The sequence below is a fragment of the Cyphellophora europaea genome, assembly GCF_000365145.1.
Source record: "Cyphellophora europaea CBS 101466 unplaced genomic scaffold supercont1.11, whole genome shotgun sequence".
In the NCBI taxonomy this organism is placed as follows: domain Eukaryota; kingdom Fungi; phylum Ascomycota; class Eurotiomycetes; order Chaetothyriales; family Cyphellophoraceae; genus Cyphellophora; species Cyphellophora europaea.
Window position 1 is genome coordinate 334,644 of NW_008481799.1, and position 19,471 is coordinate 354,114.

Consider the following 19,471-nt stretch of genomic DNA (forward strand, 5'->3'; position numbering starts at 1 on the left):
AAGGGAATGTCAAAGGGTAAAATGCGGAAATTCAAGCATGACAGCGGGCACGTGAGTGTCGTTGCCAGGTTACAGCATTGGGAGAAGCACACACCCCCAACAGTACCAGACATCGACTACGTTCCCTTTTAGGTACTGGCGGGATCTTGTGCCGACCAAAACGGCATCGAGCAGGATCGAGTCTGTGCCCGAAAAGTGAGGAAAAGGCAAACGATAGGTGTCGGCTAGGGGCAAACGAGGACTGCACAGCAAGGGCTGCGAGGGCGGCGAGGGCGGCGAGTGCTGGTGATGATAGCGACAAGCAAACGAAAAGAAAACCTGGTTTAGCGCCAGGTCCCAAGTGTGTGCCCTCCCCACACTCGAAGCGAACGAGCTCCAGCTAAGCCCCGGAACCTCTTTCCTATTGGTGCAAGCGAGGGGATTCGTCGACCCATCGTGACGACATGTCATTCCATTGCCCAGCAACTGGCAACATTTCCATTGCGCATTTGAGAGCAGAATCGTTGCATCGGCTGCTCGATTATCGACAGGTCGAGGCTTGTCTCAGGGTAGCGCATCCGTAGTCAAGCGGGCTAATAGTTCCTGGCAAAGCCCGTAACCCAGAATGGGCCGCAAGCAGTCTCCAAACCGCCTACTACTGCCAGTGGTCCGAAAGAAGGAGCGGTGATGTAACACGTTGACCTAGAATTTCCGTGACACAAAAGCGCCTGCCCTTTGCTCCCTTCGCTTTTCCAAGTTACCAATTTTCCCTCTCTCTCCATCCTCGACCTCACTTAACACATTGGTCATATCCCAAATACCCATTGCCCTCATCCCTCGTACTTTCAACGAGCCAATCCTCTTGCATTTTTGTCCTTTGTTTAGATACCCCATCTCAGCGCATAGTAATTCGAGTTGCCCATCATGGCCAACGTCAACGTTCCTACCGACATCAAACAGAAGGAGAAGGAGTAAGTTGACATTGACCTCATCTCGATGCTCCTCACTAAACATGCTAGTGTGAACACGAAGCTCCAGCTTTATGGCATCTACTCCGCCTTTGCCAACGGCAAGGTTCCCTCGAATCAACAGATCGATGTCGCCCTGAACAGTGCTCTTGCCTCCAAACCTCTATCCAGTCCCTCCGGCAAGCTCTCGGATGAAGGAAAGCACCTGGTCGCCGATCTGAAGGAAGTCATCAAGCAAGCCAAGCACCTCCTATTGTCCAAGAACCAGGGCAATTTGCTCCAGGAATTCATCTGGGATTGCCAGCACCTCGAGGGTGGCAATGCCCAACTCCCAGGTGCGCCAACCGACAAGGCGACAGCTCAGCAGCACGGCAACGAAGCTCTTGAGGGTCTCAAGACTCTCGGCACTTTGATCCTCTCTAACGGCCAGTTCCGTAAGCTACTTGATGATGGTCTGACCCTCATCCGCGACATGGCCGGCGATGCTGCTACCAACACCGCCAACAAAGTCCGTCCCTCCGAGGACAAGCTGGCTCAGATCGACCAGCCCGCTGATGACAACACCTGGCATGACGTGCCCGATCTTTCCAAGGAGGGCATTAAGTCGTCGGCCAAGGATACTTACAACCGTAACAAGCCTTTCGACCAGCAAGACGCCAAGAACGCCGCTGCTCAGGGAGTTGACACTGCGCAGCAACAGCCTACTTTCGACAACCAGCAGGCGGCACAGACCGGTGCCTCTGCCGCTGCCGATCAGCTGAAGGCTCAGGCTAAGCAGAACGTTCCCGAGGAGACCCAACAGGATATCCGCAATGCCCGCTCCGCTGCTGCGCAGAGCACTCGCAACTACCTGAACAAGAAGATGCCCACCGAGCGCCGCGAGCAGAGCATTTGGAGACTCAAGAAGATGATGGTCGAGATTCAAGGTCACTCTGACTGTATGTTCAGTGCAACGTGTTCAGATTCTCCGCTAACTTGCTATTAGATCAACAAGCTATCACTACCCTGCTTAATCTTGCAGAGACCTATGGCGGTCATGCCAACACCCTCTCCAACCAGGGTGCTGGCACTGTGAAAGGTGCCCATGATGATGATTCTCTTCGTACTGCTGAAGCTAACCTCAAGGTTTGTTAGGGACTTTCAATGACAACAAAGCAACACTGACAAAAATAAAGACACTCATTGAACGCTTCGCCAACTCCACCTCGACCGACGATTTCTTCGATGCCCTCAACCAGATCTATCGTGATGCTGACAACGATCCCGAGCTACGCGGTTTCTTCAAGGACGCTGACAAGTTCATCCGCAAGTGTCTGCAAGAGCAAGGTTTCGTCCTGCAGGACCAGGCCAACACCGAGTGGAACCAGTTATACGACCGTGGCCAGTTCCTCCTCCGTGAGCGTTACCGAAGCCATACCGATCGCCTTCTTGATGAGGTCAAGTTCATTGGCAACCAATTTGATGAAGACCCACAGAATAGAGCCTTCGGCGATGCTGTCCAAAAGCTGTTCCTTGATCTCGGCAATGACGAGAACGGCAAGCCCAAATTCAAGAAGCACTTGATCAAGGATCTCACGGAGATCATCATTCCAGGCATTTTCGAGAACACTCGATACGTTCCTATCCCTCGTATCGAAGTGTCTGACCCAATGGTTGATGTTGTTGTCGAGAACTTGGTCATTGAGAGCAATAACTTGTTCCCTAACGTCATGGAATTCGGCAGTGACAACTACTTCCGCCTTGGTCGTCGCCAAGTCAGCAACAAGCATGACAACAAGGTGATGATCTCGGCCTCTGGCATCCAGTGCGATCTTCGCGACGTTGCCTACTACATCAAGAAGAAGCAAGGTTTCCCTTCCATTACCGACAAGGGTGTCATGGACATTATTCTCGGGGGCGAGGGTTTTAGCTTTAAGATTGCTGCTCGCAACGCCCACAAGAAGGACCGCACCAAGTTTGTCGTTGTCGACAAGGTCGATGTCCAGGTCAAGAACCTCCAGATCAAGATCAAGCAGAGCAACCACAAGCTCCTCTTCGGTATTGCTAAGCCTCTACTGTTGAAGGTCATGCGTCCAGCGATCCAGAAGGTCATCGAGAAGCAGATTCGTGATGCTTTCGAGCAAGGTGATGCTTACGCTTGGTCCATTCATCAAGAGGCCCAGAAGGGTATTAAGGCCGCTCAGAACGACCCCGAGAATGCTCCTGCCATCTATTCCCACTACGTCAATGCTATCAAGTCCCGCGCCACTGCCAAGAAGGAGAAGGCCGAGCAGATGGCCAAGAATACCCAGGTCAACATGGCTGTGACTAAGGACGATAGTATCTTCAAGAACATTTCGTTGCCTGGCGGTATCAGTACTAAAGCTACTGAGTACCAGCAGCTGGCTGCCAAGGGTGACAAGTGGGAATCACCTGTCTTCTCCATCGGATCTGCCAAGGAGTCGAGCGATATCCCCAAGCTTGCGCAGGTGACACGGAAGCCACACACCACAGCCCAATCTGGTCTCCGTGGCGGCAACACGGGTGCCAACACTGGTGCCTACGGTAGCAACACCGGTGCTTACGGCGGCAATGCTGGCGCTGGACTGAGCAACCAGATGGATCGGGCTTTCGAGACCAACAACCCTGTCGGTGCGACTAGAGGCTTGCCCGTTGGTGGTGTCAGTAATGGTGGCGCCCACCCTACGGGCACTACCGGAACATACTACGATGGTGTTACTAAGTAGTCGTGAGCAGTCATCACCCCAGACGATATGACGCGATGAAGCGATTCGAGTTACTGGCTTGATACCCTGGCAGTGCCTCTAAACCATGATACCCCGCAATAGGACTGGTGGTTTTGGCATCAGTCTTTGCTTATGGAGGATATTGTAATGTGGATGGGAAGGAGAGAGGCTTGACTTGAAAATGGGTCACACGAGTGTATTCTTAGGCGCAGCATTCGCCCATGAAATTAAGTCTAGTCGAGGAAACAAAATAATCAGACTGCGTTTTCATTGTTCGTGAGTATTGAACCTGGATGCTTACCCTCATCGTCCACATGTTAGGCGTGATCTTCTGTACTGCGCTTTTTGCAAAAATGTTCAAAAGTTGGCCGAGGCTGAACTCCCTAACCGTGCCACTTCACTCATAATTACAATCTAGCATCTTTGGATCCCTTCCATGTTCTGGTACACAACGTATCGCCATACTCCCAACACAAACCTCCATCCTTAGAGCTCTATGCTCCCTTGCAGCCTGTCTAAGCCTCACTAATTCTCACGCGCCCACCTCCGGAAGATCTCCACAGCCATATCGAAGCGCTGCTTCGGATGCCGTGCCATGAAATGCGCGTCCAATTCAAAGAAGTCACCAGTCGGATAATCCTCGCACAGAAAACAGCCCAGATCCTCGGAGAAGAACCGGTCGTGGTACATCTTCCCAAAGGCCTCTTGGAGGGCCTCGGGATGCCACATGTCGTAGTGGTAGAACATGCTGCGGAGGTTGCCGATGTAGATCTGGCCTGGAGGGTGTGCGGTCCAGTGCGGGTGGCAGAGGTAGTGCCGTTCACCGACGGGGCGTTCGAGGTCCGGGCACGGGTCGATCTTGCCCGAGGAGGAGAGGATGGGCGGGAGGGGGGTGTAGATGTCGGTGTCGCCTTCTTCATTGACGGGGGCGGTGATGGAGGTTGGGTCGGGATTGGCGTTGTTGTCGTCTGTGACGTCGTCGTCGTGGTCGGCGTTGTTGAGGGCGGCTTGGTCATCTTCTTCTTCTTCTTCTTCTTCTTCTTCTTCTTCTTCTTCTTCTTCTTCTTCTTCTTCTTCTTCTTCTTCATCGTCGGTGTACTCTCCGTCCTCGTCGCTCTCGCTGTCAGCGGTTGGGGCTTGGATCTGCGGAGTGGCTGCGACGGGAGGGACAGCAGGCTGGGCGAAGAAAGCGGCGGCAACGGGCGGCCAAGTCAAGGTCGCAACGAATGCTGGTACTTGCACGCCGCGGGCTTGATACATCCCCGACATCTCTTGGATGCTCGCGAAGGGTGTCTTCGGTGCTTGGTCGATGGTGGTGTAGCTCTGTCTGTTGTTGAGGTACTGCACGCGATGCGCGCCGACGAGGTCCTCTGCCACCTGCCGAGGCACGATGCGAGCCAGGTGGTATGGGGTTCGGCCACGACCGACGAATTGCGGGTGCGTGGCTTGGTGGTCGGTTCTGTAATGTCTAGAGATTTCGTTCTCCTCCTTTTCAACATGGTCGTGGCAGATGTGGCACACGCAGAAGCCGTTGTGCGGCAGCATCTTGTGTTCTCTGGAACCGCTAGACATCTTGAAAGTGTTGTTGATGAAGTATTGATTTAAATAGAGTCTGTTCTGTGCTTGCTGTGGTGCAATGTAGTGAGCAAGGCAAGAATGTTGGGATACAGGCGCTGTCAAGGGCTGAAGAAGGCAGAAAGAAGGCGCAGGTTTTGTCTAGATTGTATAGACGCAGGCGGTGAGATAGTTCTGCCTGCAGCAGTGAAGACGCTGCAAACACATTTCACCTTTTGAGATGTTCACAAGTGACAGTGACTGGGGAGGTGTCACTAGGCAGTCCAGGTGACTCGCTGGGGACCTCTTCACCCAGCTTCGGTGCATCGCTGACATGTTGAGCGATACTTGTAATGCATCGACGTCGAGGATCTCATACTTTCGGATCGGAAGGCGCTCTTGAGATAGGTATATAATGCCTGGGTCGCGGGAAAAGTATACGATTATGCCATATTGCGGACCCATCCCCATCTGCTAGTAATAACGCTTGTCCCTTTGCTAGGGAGAATAGGTGGCCAGCTAGGTAGATGACATTGTGCTTGACTGAGAACATGAAAATTGGGGACTATGATGGTACAGAACTCCCCTGCCTTATATGTCTGAGTGATGTACAAAGAGAGAAAGAAGTAAGCAGTCTTCCAGCAGGCATCAATGAGCAGTTCAATCGAACTAGACGTCCACCTCATTACAAGCTGAGGGTGTGGCAACGGCTGATACCCAATCATTTTCGAACCGAGAGAATTCTACTGGTCCAGTATCTGACAGTTTTCTGTGCTTGGAGAGAAAATGAAGATGAGGCAAACGCACATCTGGATACCAGGCAGTGGAAGTCTTGGCGCCAACCGACTCGTGCGATTCAGGCAACCATCTATACAACTCTGCAGCTGCAGCCCATAACTAGTGTAGACCACTATGTTCGACACCCGCTATGCAACTATTACATTATCGACAACCCAGTGTCGTCTTGTGTGCGAAAAGGAGATACTTTGTGGTAACAGCTTAATGTCTTTGTCGAGGTCGATAAAATTTCGAAGTATACAACGCATAGCCACAAGGAAAGTATGCAGAATTGTGTCTCGGCGTAGTACTTGCTCGGGTCTGCGACGCTGCTGTTGGCACATCGGAGGCTTTCCAAGGCTATCAGGTTGTCGAAATGTCCGTCAGACTTGCCGCTGCATTATGGACCGAGTCAAGCAGCAAGGTATAGCCCCTGCATGATTCGCCAGAGCTCAGAGTTTGGTCGAGGTACATCTTTAGCTACATGATCTTTCGCTACGTGCTGCAACATACATTGGTATCTTAGCTTACCATCTTTCGACTGTGACTGCGATACAGCGGTAGCTCATTTTTTTCTTGAGATTTTTCAAGTGGTGTGCTCCATTCCAAATGAGTTCGATCTGTAGTGCCTTCATTGATTGCAATCTACTAAGGTCAAGGTTGGGCTGCGATTTGTTCACGCTGTGGACTCGGCTTTCCGACGATACTAGTATCATCTTCGATCTACAGTGCGGAGGACTTGTTACTCCCTCCGGAGGCCACTCAGGGTCTACGATTTTAGCAAGTGAGCTCTCGTCGCAGCTGTGCACTTGATTGCTGTTTATAGACGAGTCACAGGGCATATTTAAGAGTGCCCGACCTACATTACGGACTGGGAAGAGTTATTGAGAGTTTTCAGGGAGTGAGATACATTACCTTTGTGCTATGGGTGTGACCTGGGGATGAGACGGCCTAGGGATCATTGGATCTTAGGCGGATGAGAAGACTTTGGTAGATCAGGACTGGCCATCGAACAAGGATTCGAAGACATCATCCTCAACGGTTGAGAAGAAGTCAAACCAATGGTGGTGGCTATTGAGGCAACCTCTGAGTCTCTTCACCAAGTCGCGGTTCACAACTCATCGTCGGAGAAATCCTCAAACACATCAGCATACGGGCCAAGGGAGTTTCTCAGTTGCGCCGCGGAATGCCGACCCATGACTTTGGTCATATACTTCAAGCCGCCATATGAGGACCTGGTGCTCATGTGATCAATGTCCATGTCGAAGTCAGGAATACGATGGGCCATGACTGGTTGTGGTTGTGGATGTGGTTGTGATGATGGTTGTGGTTGTTTGGTTGGTACGTTAGAATTAAAAAAAGGCTCCGTGAAGTACCCTTATATGTACAGAAGTCGTGCTTGTGGGCTTGCTCGACTCCATTTCGGTGAGTCTTTGTTGAGCTCAGACTTCCTTTGTGGCTTTGTCGTCTACCAAGGAGCCAGAATCGAGAAGGACAGGCTTTCAGAGAACAATGGGGTTGTTTTTTGTTGTCAACTGGTTCGCTTTGTATGCAACTCTGTAACCGAGAGATTGAGCGCCGAATCCGTGAACCAACATCCTTGACAGACCCATAACCATTGCCTAACCAATCGATGCCCGACGATAGTCATACCATCCACCGGTCTGAGTGGCTCATGCGATAAGGCGACGCTCAGGCCTACAGAATGCGTTATTTGTCCGCACCGGCAAATTCGTCCTCGTCGTGGCCCCAGCCTTCACCACCGATGTCGTTCACAATCGTACCCAACCATTGTTCGATCTGATTCTTGTTGGCAAAACCCTCCTCTGTCCACTTCTCGACTCCTTCGATTGTGACACCTCCAGCCACCTTAGCAACAAGCTCCTCGGCAATCTTATCCATCAGCAGTACACGTGCCTCGCTCAAGCCACGCGAGTGTGGAGTCCCATTATAGACTATGTCGGCGATGATGAAATGCTCCTTGGGCGTCTGTTTGATAACCTTGTCGGCAGTCTTGTAGGCTTCGCTGGCGAATTGAAGGATTGGCGTGAGAATGGTCTGAGAAATGGCAGTCATGAGAGCACAAGCACTGGGGTCTAGATGAGCTAGAGCCACCAGCTGCTTCTTGGTCTCAACAATGATTTGAGCGGCGGCAGAGTCCTTGACCCCTGTTTCCTCCACATTGAGTTGCGCTTGTGACTTTGCACGGGTCCGTCTTTCCTGCGGAGCAGACATTCTTGGGGATTTTATCGATGAAACTCTGGTGGTTGTTACCGAAGGCGTGCTGTAATGTGTTGATAGCATGTGAAGACGACATACATAAAGAGGAGGCTCAAACAATTAGTGGGGCGGAGCTGTTATATTGCTTCACTATCGAGGGATTGCGGGTGAAGACAATCGTGACAAACAATCTGCCCAACAGAGCACTCAACCCAGGCTGGGGTATGATTCCTCATCTTGAGTCACGTTCATTGATGGACGGCAGCTGCCGACTTGACGGGCAAGGCAGAGCCAGTATGTAACGGATGTATATGGAATATACAATGCTTGAGCTTCGGGACACAGACTGCTGCTGTTTCAAGGCGTATATTTGATGCCACGGTAGTTGTAGCTGCATCAGATCTCATCTGCACGTGAGTAATACGGCAAAGAGACGCACCATGCTGCAATCTGCTCGTATCTGCTTCGGACAGTCATGTGCTCCAGTAAGCAGCCTCCTGTGCTGATCGTGCTCGATTGAAAAGGCGTCAGACTTTATATACAGCGCCGTGTTCACTGTTCAGGAAGTCTCCGTTGCACGCGTCAGCACCATACCCAGCGAGTGCTGTCGAGCACGAGGGTCGTGCAAACCGGATAGTACTAAAACCGCATTACACAGACGACCCAAGAAAAAATATCTCCACTGAAGTTGTTCGTAAGCCCAGCTCCTTCCATCCGCGGACCTCTATCACCGTGACGAGATGATGAACAGAAGTGTACCATTCACCAGATCGCTGAGATTATCCCAGAACGCGATGGCTGACCTCAACTGTAGCTGAAATGGCTGGGCCGAGCCGATCCCGTCTGCGTCCATCACAGTCGGTTCCGGGACCGTCCCAACCACGAACGGCTATCAACCAGCCTCACAAGGCCCAATACCACCATAATATGCGTGTTGAAACTCTGTAACATGCATAATCCATCCCCAGAACTGCACCTCGGCATAAAAGAACTCACGGTCAGGCGAGCCTGAGTTAGGCGTCCCAGTAACGGAGGCCTGTCACAACGCGGGACGCCTGAGTAGAAATTTGGGTACACGAACAACCGCGCCGAAACACATGGTCCAAGTTGGGATTCCGGTTGCGAATGCGAGGTATAACTTACATGGCCCCAAGCTTTCCGCATGGGGCCCTCCCAACTCCGAGCATGTATATAGAGAGACTCAGTCAAGACCCTCGGGCTGACGAAATGTGTCTCACGTAGAGTTGCTCGTTGTTGATATTCGACACTTTGGCCGATGACCACCATGGCGACCAGTACTGAGACGACTACCAACCCTACGCCGACATCCCTCTCTGCTGTCACGCCGTCGCTCCCGTCGCCGTTTGATTCTCGGTACGAGATCCGCCGGTTGACGGAGAAGGACATTCCCATCGCACAAGCGATTGTCATACATACCAATGTCTTTCACTCGCCCGTTGTAAGTCTCAGCACTCGCGCCGCTCTTTATACCGTTTTGTGGTCTCCATGCCAAGGAGGAATCAACGGCCGCATCTCAGAGGAACCCTCACGTCACCGGGCTGCATTGGCTGGCTCAACGTCTTGACCTCATGGCTTGATCTCCACCCTGCTGACACCAACACCAGTGGTCCGTTTGCTATCCTGACGGCAAAACCCAACGTGCCTACGAAGCCTACAAGAAGGGCGAATACCTGTTCCGGCACCAGATCATGGACGGACAAAGCTTCGCCGTCTTGGACACACAATACGAGTACCGCACCAAGGAGGCCGAAGCCGCCGGCGGCAAGGTGTTGTGGGACACGTCGAATCCGGACGCCACGGGCGAGGAGCTGGACGACCTCATCGACAGCCCCATCGTCAGCGTGGCGCTGAGCTACGACGCGTCCAACGCGCTCGACATGCCCCAATTGATGCCGCTGCTGGAGGTCCTCCCGCTGTATGGTGCGATCTTCCATCGTCTGGACATCACAGACCCGCGTGACCCGGCGACCTTTGCTGCTACCGCGCACGGGCAGATCTTGAAGCGGAACTCCACCAGCACGAGGAAGACGGCAGACGGGAAGGGCATCACCAAGAAGGTAAGGGCCGCATTACCCCTCCCCCACTCATCTTTCTTTTGTAAAAAAATTCCATAACAAGCTCCGACAACCATTCCCAGCACCCGCCGCAAGCGCAGGACGAAACTAACCCTATGCGAAACGACAGATGGCGAACTGGCTCATCGCCTACGCCAAAGAACGCGGCTACCAAGCCATCAACATCGAGTGCTTCCACGAGGCCGTCGAACATATATGGAGGAACCCGACCGTGCCGGGCACGCGGGGCGACCGCATCTGCGCCTTCCGCACCGAGGACTACACCGAGGTGGATGAGAAGACGGGGCGGATCATCGAGCCGTTTGGCAACGTCCGGCAGAGGCTGAGTCGTGTTTACCTGACGTTGAATGCCGAGTAGTGGACTGGCGTGGGGCTGAGGAAAGTGGTATCAGCGGTGGTAGCGATGGGTAGTAGCGGGTCATCTTGGTGAAACAGATCCCTGCGGCTAGTGATGAACTATGCTGTGAGGGTGTGTGTGTACTTCCGACCGAAACTGCAGAAGGGGAGCGATGAATGGGGCTCGGAGGGCACGCGGGAGAGCTGCGAGAGAGTTCGACTGAGCCGAGCAAGATAAATCTTGGGGTGAATACTAGAGGCATCGACAAAAAGACCGTAGCAATTAGAAGAAGTTCGGTGACTCCGTTGTGGCTTCTCACCACTGGCAGACCGAGAAGCTTAGCTCTGTGGCTTATCTGCTGCTGTCCTGTGTTGGCCATGTGATCTGATTGCTGGCTTCTGCAGCCGTTATCGGGCGAGTGTCATCCTTGGAACCAAGAAAGTCTTGAGGTAGGGCTGGCGGGAAGTAACTTGGTCGACTTGACCTCTGCACTGCCTGCAAAGGACGAAGGTTGGTGGAGGATGCATTCACATCTGCACCATGGTCCAGGAGTATGTCGACCACCTGCCCGTGACCCTTGGACGCGGCGGCTAGTAGAGGTGTCCCAAAATACGTGCATGGGCCGTTGATGTCCGCACCAACTTGGAGCAAGAGCCTGATCAGCTGAACATGGCCCTGAAAAGCAGCAACTGACAGTGGCGTTGCGAAAGAGTCGCCACCGACATTCACCTCTGCGCCAGCCTCAAGGAGGAGCCGAACGATGCTGATCTGCCTAGATGCAACAGCCGCAGTAAGGGCGTTTCCGGCTGGACTAACTGGCGCGTTGGGATTGGCGCCATGTTCTAGCAGCGTTCTCACAATGCTCAGGTGACCATTCGGACACGCGGCTTGCAACGCAGTAGCTGGAGGTCTCGCATGGGGGCCGCAACGTAGGTAGCCCTCTGGCAGCAGGTCCTGCCAAGTTCCCGAGTTGTTCATGTTGGACCTTTCGCAGGTTGAGGGTTGCATGAGGTCTCCTGTAGCATATTGCACAGTGTCTCCTGAGGAAGCATGTAAGGCCATGTTTCCATCTGCGCCACCAGGGCGCATGTGACTTAGGGGTGAAAGTTGCCGGGGCGAGTTTCCTACTAGTTGTCGAACGGCTCCTTCGGTATTCATTCGATTGTGCCGCTGAGCATCTAGCTCAATTTCTCGTTCAGAATCTCTATCAAGATCATTTGACGCTTCAGATCGCTTTGCGTTCTTGTTTAAACCCCACCTCGCAAGCTGAGCCTTGTATTGAGAGACGCTGGCAGTAAACCCGTACTTTTCGTACATCGTCTTCATAACCAGGCCCGGTGTAAGGCCTTGTTCGATGTACAGCTTATGGATTTCATCCTTATGCGGATCCCATACAACTAGCGGAATACGCTGGCCACCACGCTCAGACATGCTCTTCCTGTTGATATTGATCGCGTTAACGGGTATGGTTGGTCCAATGTGATGATTTTACACCCGGTCATCGATTGAACTCGCCCTTCAGTCAGACAACAGGCGTGATGGACAACTTTGAGTCATCAATAGACGTGTTGCGTTGTAGAAACTGTCGCTAGGGCTTGTGGCGTAGAAAGGACCACAAGGTCAAGTGGAAACATCTGCTCGACACGTGGCGGATTCTGAACGGGACTTCTGACACTTATGAAACTTCTCGAGCCACTCACAATGAGCTACCGGTTGAACCACCATAAGTATGGCATCTATACGTGTCTTCTGTTAGATCTAATCATGCTACTAAGGGCGCCGACAGAGCATTTTTGAACTGGAACCAATCTCCTAGTTTGACGGACCGGCATATCGAAACGGCTACATTTCAAGGGGGGTTGCTGGAGGGCAATTATCTGCTGCTAGCAGACTTGATGGTTGGGGCGTTATGGACCATTCTGTGGGCCTGCATGTGGTCTTGGAAGAAGAAGTTTTTTGGAGACAGCGTCAGTTGCATATAGAAAGTCCTTCTGCGGCTCGGTATACCTGTGACCACGGTCTTGAATCATGTTGCCGCCGCGGTGGAATAGCAGTTTTGCGCCGCTACGTTACTACATGAATCCACAGAATACTAGCGGCTTGAAAACTGTGTTTCGCAGCTAGCGTAACCTGATCAATTCTACGCAGTCACGCTAGATACGTCGACGTAGACCTCGAAGGCTTCTCATGGTGTCATTGTGAGAAGGGACAGGCCTCGGAACCCCTGAAATAAGTGCTTCAAGCGAATATACTGTCAACCACATCGCCGAAGGGGCGCGGACGTGGACAGAACGCTGCTGGCTCTGGTTTGCACCGTAGTCTCATATTTTACTAACTAGATAGGAAAGTCTTCCCACTTCTCCAACAGGTATCGCCGTGTCAGAGAAACCAGTACAACTGCCCCAAAATGACGGCACACGCCACCGTCGTCTGCATGACCAACGGCACAAAATTCACCGCGGCAAACTTGCGCTGACTGACATGTATATCCTTGTCAGCCAGCAGCCCGCGCCACAACAGCCCGGCTAGACTGCCGGCAAAAGTATAGCTGAAGGCGCCGAGATTGCTGCCCATGGCGACGGCGTAGACGCAGCCCCAGAGTACGCGCTCGTCGCCACGCACAGCCTCGGAAAGCATGAAGTCGTCGTTGCGCAGCACCTCGACCAGAATGATGGTGGCGCCGATGTTGGTGCCGGCCAGCGGGCAGAGGAAGGCCGCGGAGATGAAGCCCATGAAGAAGACGGCCGACACGGGCGTGGTGCAGGCGCGCGCAAAGCCGATGGCGAAGACGCGGATCCAGCCACGCTGCGAGAGACCGCGCACCAGAATGAATTCGCACATGGCGAAGGGGAGGAGGGGAATGGGGAGCCGTTGTAGGGTCAGAGTTGTGGAGGGAAAGCGTACGCTGACGTTGTTGATGAGCGTGGAGAGGGTCATGGGGCCTTCGGCCCCGGGTGTGCTTGTCGTGGGCGGTGTGGCTTCGAATGGGGCGTCTTTTGAGGCCCGTACACCAGAGGTATGATTCGGGTGTGGCGATAGAGGCGGAGGCTTCTCCACGGGCGAAGTTCGGTGAGAGTGATTGGAGACGGAAGAGTCGTGGCGGGCGATAGACTGCATCTCTGCTGCCGGGTCGTTGGAGATAGACTGGCGTGTGCGCTCTTGGGTTTTCTGGTCAATAGAATCTCGTATCAGGTTGAACAGGAAAGCCAGGATACCCGCCGGGGCGGTCACCATCCAGACTTCGACGGCATGACCAGGTACGAAGCTGGTGCCAACCAGGACAGCGACAGTGACGATCATTAGAACACTCAAGAAGATGGCTCCTGTGCGGTCTCGTAGTTTGGACCATGGGTTGACATCCATTGGAGTGAGCTTCTTGGGAATCTTGTTATGGAACATGGCGTACACAACGGGGTAGTTGAGAATGGCTGGAATGACGGTTGGCAGAATGGTCCATTTTGTGAAGCCTGTCAGGAAATTGAGCGAGAAAGATCCGGCGATGAGGATGTTGGTGGGATTGGACGAGACAAGGACAGCGGAGGCTGTGTTGGCGGCCATGAACTCGGAGAAGATCCAGGCGGTGGGTTCAAGGCTGGTGTGCCCGGTGAGGTAGGCCAGGAAGGGAGTACCGGAGAGAATCAAAGGATCATTGCCGACGATGCAGCCCACAAGGAAGAAGAAAGCATACAGGTAGAAGAACAGCAGGCGGCCTGAGCTTCCACCCTGCTTTGAGACCCAGAAGGCGACTGCTTCGAGGGCGCCAGTACCATCTAGGGCGATCGATATGTAGGCCTTGATGGGTGGTCAGCAGGGTCGAACATGCAGACAAGTGTCTACTCACCAATGAAATGAACAGAACCAGGACCTCATATGGCTTTACGTTCTCGTCGCCCACGATACCTAGTCTGATCGTGCTCCCGTGGATCGTCGTGGTCGCCAAGAGCACAATCACCGCAATCAGCGGCGCGGTGAGCAGCGACAGTGTAAGATGCAGCCGCCTTGCTCCCAGTGCCTTTCGCTCTTGCGCATTGATGATCCGACATGTCTGCGCGACGTTTAAGATGGGCCGTTGGGCGAAACCAGGCAGCGGGATCTTGACTGGGAAGATAACGAAGAACGAGACGATACAAAAGGCCGCGAGAATGACGGCGCTGTGCCCGTTGAGGTGATCCTGGCCACCGTCGCTGGACATGTCGGCGGGGTCAAGCTCCACAGAGAGAAAATGAGGAACTCATGTCGACGACATGGTGGCAGCGCGAATTCAGAGTATGGGCGTTGTTGGGAGGAAGTCTAAAGGCCAAGTATTTTATTTCGTATTCTATTACGGCAGCGAAACGTCATTGATACGGTCTGGACAAGCCTTTGCCCAGGCCTGCTAGGCCTTGGAACCCACCAACTCTGGGCGACCATGTGCGGTGTTTGCGCAGTCAGATTGGCTGGCGATACCAGCAAAAACAAACTGCAGAAAAAAATTCTTGACGAGGTGGCTTGTTGCTGCTCTATCCGTCTTCTTGTACTCCCCTACTGCGATACCTCTACGCATCGCCACTCATTCATGTGCGGAATACTGCCTGGCACTGGCCGTTGACCTACCAGATGGCCAGACACCTGAGTTCCAGCGACTCCCGCGGCTCTTGTTCTGTCTCTGCCCCGTCCAGGTCAACACTACTATGAAACGTGCCGCCAAAGCCCAACTTCCCAGGCTCCTCGAAACTGCTATCCCACAACCCTATAACCAGCACTTCCTCGGGCCTCTGCTCCTCGATCCAATACCACTTCTGCCCATCACTGTACCTCGCCACGTAGCTCTCACTGTCGTGCGCATCCTCCACGCCCTCCCTCCCCAAGTACGGCATCCTGATATTGCAGCTGACAAAATCCCCCTCGGCGAACGTGCTTGGGTCCCCCAGTGCCAATGGATCCCGCTTCACCACCTTCAACGGCCGCCAGATAGAGTATAGTGCCCACCTCGGCCCCTCGCTATTCTTGTAGTGCGCCGCGAGGTCTTTGCCCTCCGCCACAAGCTTGTCCTCGGCGGCAACGATGTCCCGCGCCGCCGCCGTCATGGTGGGGTGGTAGTTCCGCACGTGCAGGCGCGCCCCGCTCGGCGCGAAGTCGATGTGGATCTTTGGCGCCGGGCTCGCGCCACCGTGCGCCGGATTGAAGCCGATGAACTGCGGGAACCCAGTCTCCAGCTCGGAAAGCTTGCGTTCTTGAGCCGCTTCGTCTTCGGCGGTCTTGGTGGGTGTGGCCTCGCCTTGCACAGCGTGCTGGGCGAGGGCGTCGGATTCAGACCACAGATTGGAGCGGAGCAAGAGCGTTTCGGTGATGACGGTGCGGCAGCCGATTAGGCGCTTGAGCATGCTTTCGGTCTCTGGGATATAGTGGGCCGCGAGAAGGGAGGGGTCTTTCCATGAGGATATGGTGTGCGGAGCGGAGTGAAGAGTCGTTGCGTGGTCAATTGCTGTAAACCCGTGGGTGGGGAGTTGGGGGTGTTCCGTATATGCTTGTAGTTGGTCTATCGTTGGCACGGGTCGCATGCTGTGGAGGTGTACGCGACGGATATCGCTAAACTCGGCGATGGCTGGCAGGTGGAAGTTATGTGGTGATGGCTCTGGTGTATGCCCATCAGCGACATATCTGAGCTTCCCGTACGCCGTGCCCTCCTGTCCATTGCCGTGTCCCTCCACCTGGAACGGGGGTGCCGTGACTGTCGTGGTTTCAGACATTTCGCCTGATTTTTGGGTAGTGATCTCGCTGAGGTGGTGGTGACCCTGGCTGTCTGGTGGCGAACGGCGACTTGTGCCTCCTCAAAGATCCCTCGGAGAGCTGGCACGGGAAAGATAAGGCACCCACGAGTATAGGCTTCGCAAGGGATCATGCTTGGCCACAGTCAAGAATACGAGGAACTTATCGGAGTATGCCGCCTGACGATAGGCACTGAGGAGGCGAACATTGCCGCCTGCTTTGTAGCTTGAGTTACTCTGCGGGGAGCTCAGATGACTCGAAGAAATCCCCAACACGAGGCAGGACGTTGAGCAAGAGAACTTCTACTGAACTGCAGATATTGCACAGTCGTCTGATGTAACAAACCATTTCTCAATCTACCTTGCTGCCGCAGACCATCTGCATAGCTCCTCCCGCTTGAACGCGAAAAATATCAAATCTAATCCCGCGAATGAGTGCACGTGCTCGATAACACGTGTCCGTGCTCGAATTCAGGTTCAGGCCCATCGAAAAGTCCAGATGAGGCCGATATATCCCTTTCTCGGCGTCAGTCTCTCGCCCCATAACCTCCTCGCGACGTCGTGCGAGTGCGCTATCAAGTTTTGCAACTCGTGAGCTCTCTTCTTCATGGTAGTTTTTGGCTGCTCGAGAAACGTGTTCAAATCCAGCACAATTGCCTCCAGCACCTCTTGCTTGGCCCTCTTGTTCTTGGTTCTAGCCTCCTTTACCAGGACGTTGAAGTTCTGTTGAAGCCTGCGTATGCACCAGAGCGCATCAGTGTAGTCTTTTCGACGGTCAGACAGATCCAGCAGCATCGTGTTCAGACGAATGTTCCACTCAGGCACCGGGGTCGCACATGGTAACCGCAAGGCGAGCAAGCCGCTCATCAGGGCATGGTCGATTGCCTCACTCTCTGCCAGCCTTGTTGTACGCGCATAAAGGGGTGGGGTTGACTTGTCAGAATGCTTGCTTGTCTTCTTGGGCGAATCCGGTCTCGTTTTGGCACTTTCATACAATCCCCGCAACGCACTTCCGTCCGCGGCCTTCTTCTGGGTAGAATCGACCTGTCCTTTCGGTGATGGCCTGCGTAGCGATCTGAAGTTGACAATGGCACCGCTTCGAAGTTCGCACAATCGGAAAGCGCTGATGGCGATCAGCTTGCAGACTCTGTTGATGCCGTCCTTCATCTTCGTAGACACGTCAACTAGCTTGCCTGTTCGTGTACGGACCACGCTGCAGGCTTCGTAGCAAATTCGTTCATAATGGGATTCGGCAGCGAGATACTGCTGCTGGGCGATGTAGCCGTCTGCCCGGTGTAGCATTTGTTCTAGCAGCTCGCAGATGCTGTTGTAGGTGTAAACGTTGGGCTCATCGGCGCTGGCTAGATGATAGGTCTTCAGTAATTGTCCCATTTTGACAAGTCTCTCAGGGGGCTTTTCCGACTTCTCGGTGTCGTTGATGGACAAAGACTCGATATGGTTATGCATCCAAGGAAAGAGGTACCTTCGAGTCAAGGAGTCGCTGAATGAGACACCCCGATATGCTACGTCGTTCGTAAGAGTCACATGGAACCTCATGCCTTTCGCAAAGGAACACTTGACCATAATCCAAAGCGCATGGACAAGGTCACAAGCATCCAGAGCACTGCAGACAAAAAAGGGAGCATCGGACCGAGACTTCTTGCCCTGAAACAGCACTACGGGCTTGAAGCCTATAGGCGAGCTAGGAATAGGCTGCATGTGTGAGTTATGTGAATGCTCGTTCTTGTTCTTCGGGCCTGCGCTGGATGTGATCAGGCGATGAGAATCGAAGGGCCCCCATACCGGAATGCCATAATTGCGGAGGCGTGAGCCGAGACCTTTGATACCGCACTGTATTGCAACAATCTTGTTCTCGTCGTACAAGACTAAACGGCCTTCGTCATGCAGAGCTCTGCAGGTGCGCAGGATCGACGGCTGGAGCTGGCACGTATGGTATTTGGGTAGTACCCCGTTGATGTCTTGCCTACTCTTGTGCCGAAATTGCGGAGCTTCGAGAATACGTCGGGAATCAAGATGGAGGAGGTGATCGATGCTTCCTTGTGGGATGCGCCGGGTATGGTGCTGGCGATTGAAGTCGATACGAAGAAGATAGCGGAGGACCCTTACCCTCAGCTCGAAAGGAAGGGACAAAAACGTCGTGGGCCTCTTTGAACGAGGTTGTAGGAGGGTCGATGTCGTGACACAATCGTCCTCGTTCAAGTCTAGTTCACAGTCACAGTCTAGGATTAGGCGCAGCGTGACCACCTCGCGGGATTGCAGAGGCATGGTGTCTTCGGTTCGATAGTCGCGGAATCGGCTAGATCACACACGACCTGCTTCTCAGAAAGATGACAGCAGACGTTCCGAGCACTCAGGCAAGCCTGGGGATTCCAAGGCCTGGATCATCGTACTAGATGAATCGAATCGTGTTCAGAGGTCTTTGGAGAAGATGATTAAGGGAGCCTGCCTGTCAGAACGAATGTAAAGTACATGAAGGCTCCAGGCAGCCGCTAACCTGGAAATGCTCAAGGAGTGGAGTTTGCAGAAACAACAAGGACTTCAGCTTGACGGAACTGTGTGCTGGTAAGGTTGTGCAGAGATATGGTCAGTAGTGGTTCCCCCAAGATCTTGGAGGAGGATGAGATAACCTAACCCTAGGCCTATAGCGTTGCCTCACTTGTTGGAGCATGAAGATCAGGTCTCGCCCTGCGCCTAGCCTAAAGGCCCCGCCCGAGCCCCGCAGTCCCGGGGCGATCTTCCGGCTTCAAAGTTGACGACTAATGCTACGGCTTCAGACTAGGTTAACGCCCCTCGTCGTCGACCAGGAGAGATAAGATGCAGACACAATGCAGGCACGTTTGACAGACAGGTAGCCGAGGAAAAGCTGGATTGATGGGCGTATGCCAGGCCAGCCCCAAGCCTTCACTCCAGACGCTTCTTCACCATGACGCCCAATCCTCTGAATCAGGACTGCCAAGACTTTTACTGCCTACCAGCCAGGCTTTACCATATCGAACGATCCTATATCTTCAATGTGGCAATTGTCTGCTTTGACCATTGGACGATG

The 19,471-nt window shown here is 53.5% G+C and overlaps 8 protein-coding genes across 8 annotated transcripts; 2 read left to right on the forward strand and 6 right to left on the reverse strand.

Annotated features, from left to right (window-relative positions):
• Nucleotides 1-903: 903 nt before the first annotated feature.
• On the forward strand, nt 904-3,673 carry HMPREF1541_09788 (uncharacterized protein; the record flags this gene model as incomplete). The annotated part of the gene is made up of 4 exons (XM_008714461.1): nt 904-950; nt 999-1,885; nt 1,933-2,072; nt 2,123-3,673. The coding sequence occupies 4 exons, from the start codon at nt 904-906 to the stop codon at nt 3,671-3,673; spliced, it is 2,625 nt and encodes an 874-aa protein (XP_008712683.1).
• A 525-nt stretch (nt 3,674-4,198) lies between these two features.
• On the reverse strand, nt 4,199-5,245 carry HMPREF1541_09789 (uncharacterized protein; the record flags this gene model as incomplete). The annotated part of the gene is made up of 1 exon (XM_008714462.1): nt 4,199-5,245. The coding sequence occupies one exon, from the start codon at nt 5,243-5,245 to the stop codon at nt 4,199-4,201; it is 1,047 nt and encodes a 348-aa protein (XP_008712684.1).
• Nucleotides 5,246-7,714: 2,469 nt separating this feature from the next.
• HMPREF1541_09790 (uncharacterized protein) lies at nt 7,715-8,239 on the reverse strand (the record flags this gene model as incomplete). Its single annotated transcript, XM_008714463.1, has 1 exon — nt 7,715-8,239. The coding sequence occupies one exon, from the start codon at nt 8,237-8,239 to the stop codon at nt 7,715-7,717; it is 525 nt and encodes a 174-aa protein (XP_008712685.1).
• A 1,270-nt stretch (nt 8,240-9,509) lies between these two features.
• On the forward strand, nt 9,510-10,678 carry HMPREF1541_09791 (uncharacterized protein; the record flags this gene model as incomplete). The annotated part of the gene is made up of 3 exons (XM_008714464.1): nt 9,510-9,683; nt 9,850-10,302; nt 10,430-10,678. The coding sequence occupies 3 exons, from the start codon at nt 9,510-9,512 to the stop codon at nt 10,676-10,678; spliced, it is 876 nt and encodes a 291-aa protein (XP_008712686.1).
• A 330-nt stretch (nt 10,679-11,008) lies between these two features.
• Nucleotides 11,009-12,088, reverse strand: HMPREF1541_09792 (uncharacterized protein; the record flags this gene model as incomplete). Its single annotated transcript, XM_008714465.1, has 1 exon — nt 11,009-12,088. The coding sequence occupies one exon, from the start codon at nt 12,086-12,088 to the stop codon at nt 11,009-11,011; it is 1,080 nt and encodes a 359-aa protein (XP_008712687.1).
• Nucleotides 12,089-13,036: 948 nt separating this feature from the next.
• On the reverse strand, nt 13,037-14,849 carry HMPREF1541_09793 (uncharacterized protein; the record flags this gene model as incomplete). The annotated part of the gene is made up of 2 exons (XM_008714466.1): nt 13,037-14,449; nt 14,499-14,849. The coding sequence occupies 2 exons, from the start codon at nt 14,847-14,849 to the stop codon at nt 13,037-13,039; spliced, it is 1,764 nt and encodes a 587-aa protein (XP_008712688.1).
• A 397-nt stretch (nt 14,850-15,246) lies between these two features.
• Nucleotides 15,247-16,386, reverse strand: HMPREF1541_09794 (uncharacterized protein; the record flags this gene model as incomplete). The annotated part of the gene is made up of 1 exon (XM_008714467.1): nt 15,247-16,386. One exon carries the CDS (start codon nt 16,384-16,386, stop codon nt 15,247-15,249), a length of 1,140 nt encoding a protein of 379 aa, XP_008712689.1.
• A 495-nt stretch (nt 16,387-16,881) lies between these two features.
• Nucleotides 16,882-18,690, reverse strand: HMPREF1541_09795 (uncharacterized protein; the record flags this gene model as incomplete). The annotated part of the gene is made up of 1 exon (XM_008714468.1): nt 16,882-18,690. One exon carries the CDS (start codon nt 18,688-18,690, stop codon nt 16,882-16,884), a length of 1,809 nt encoding a protein of 602 aa, XP_008712690.1.
• Nucleotides 18,691-19,471: the final 781 nt, after the last annotated feature.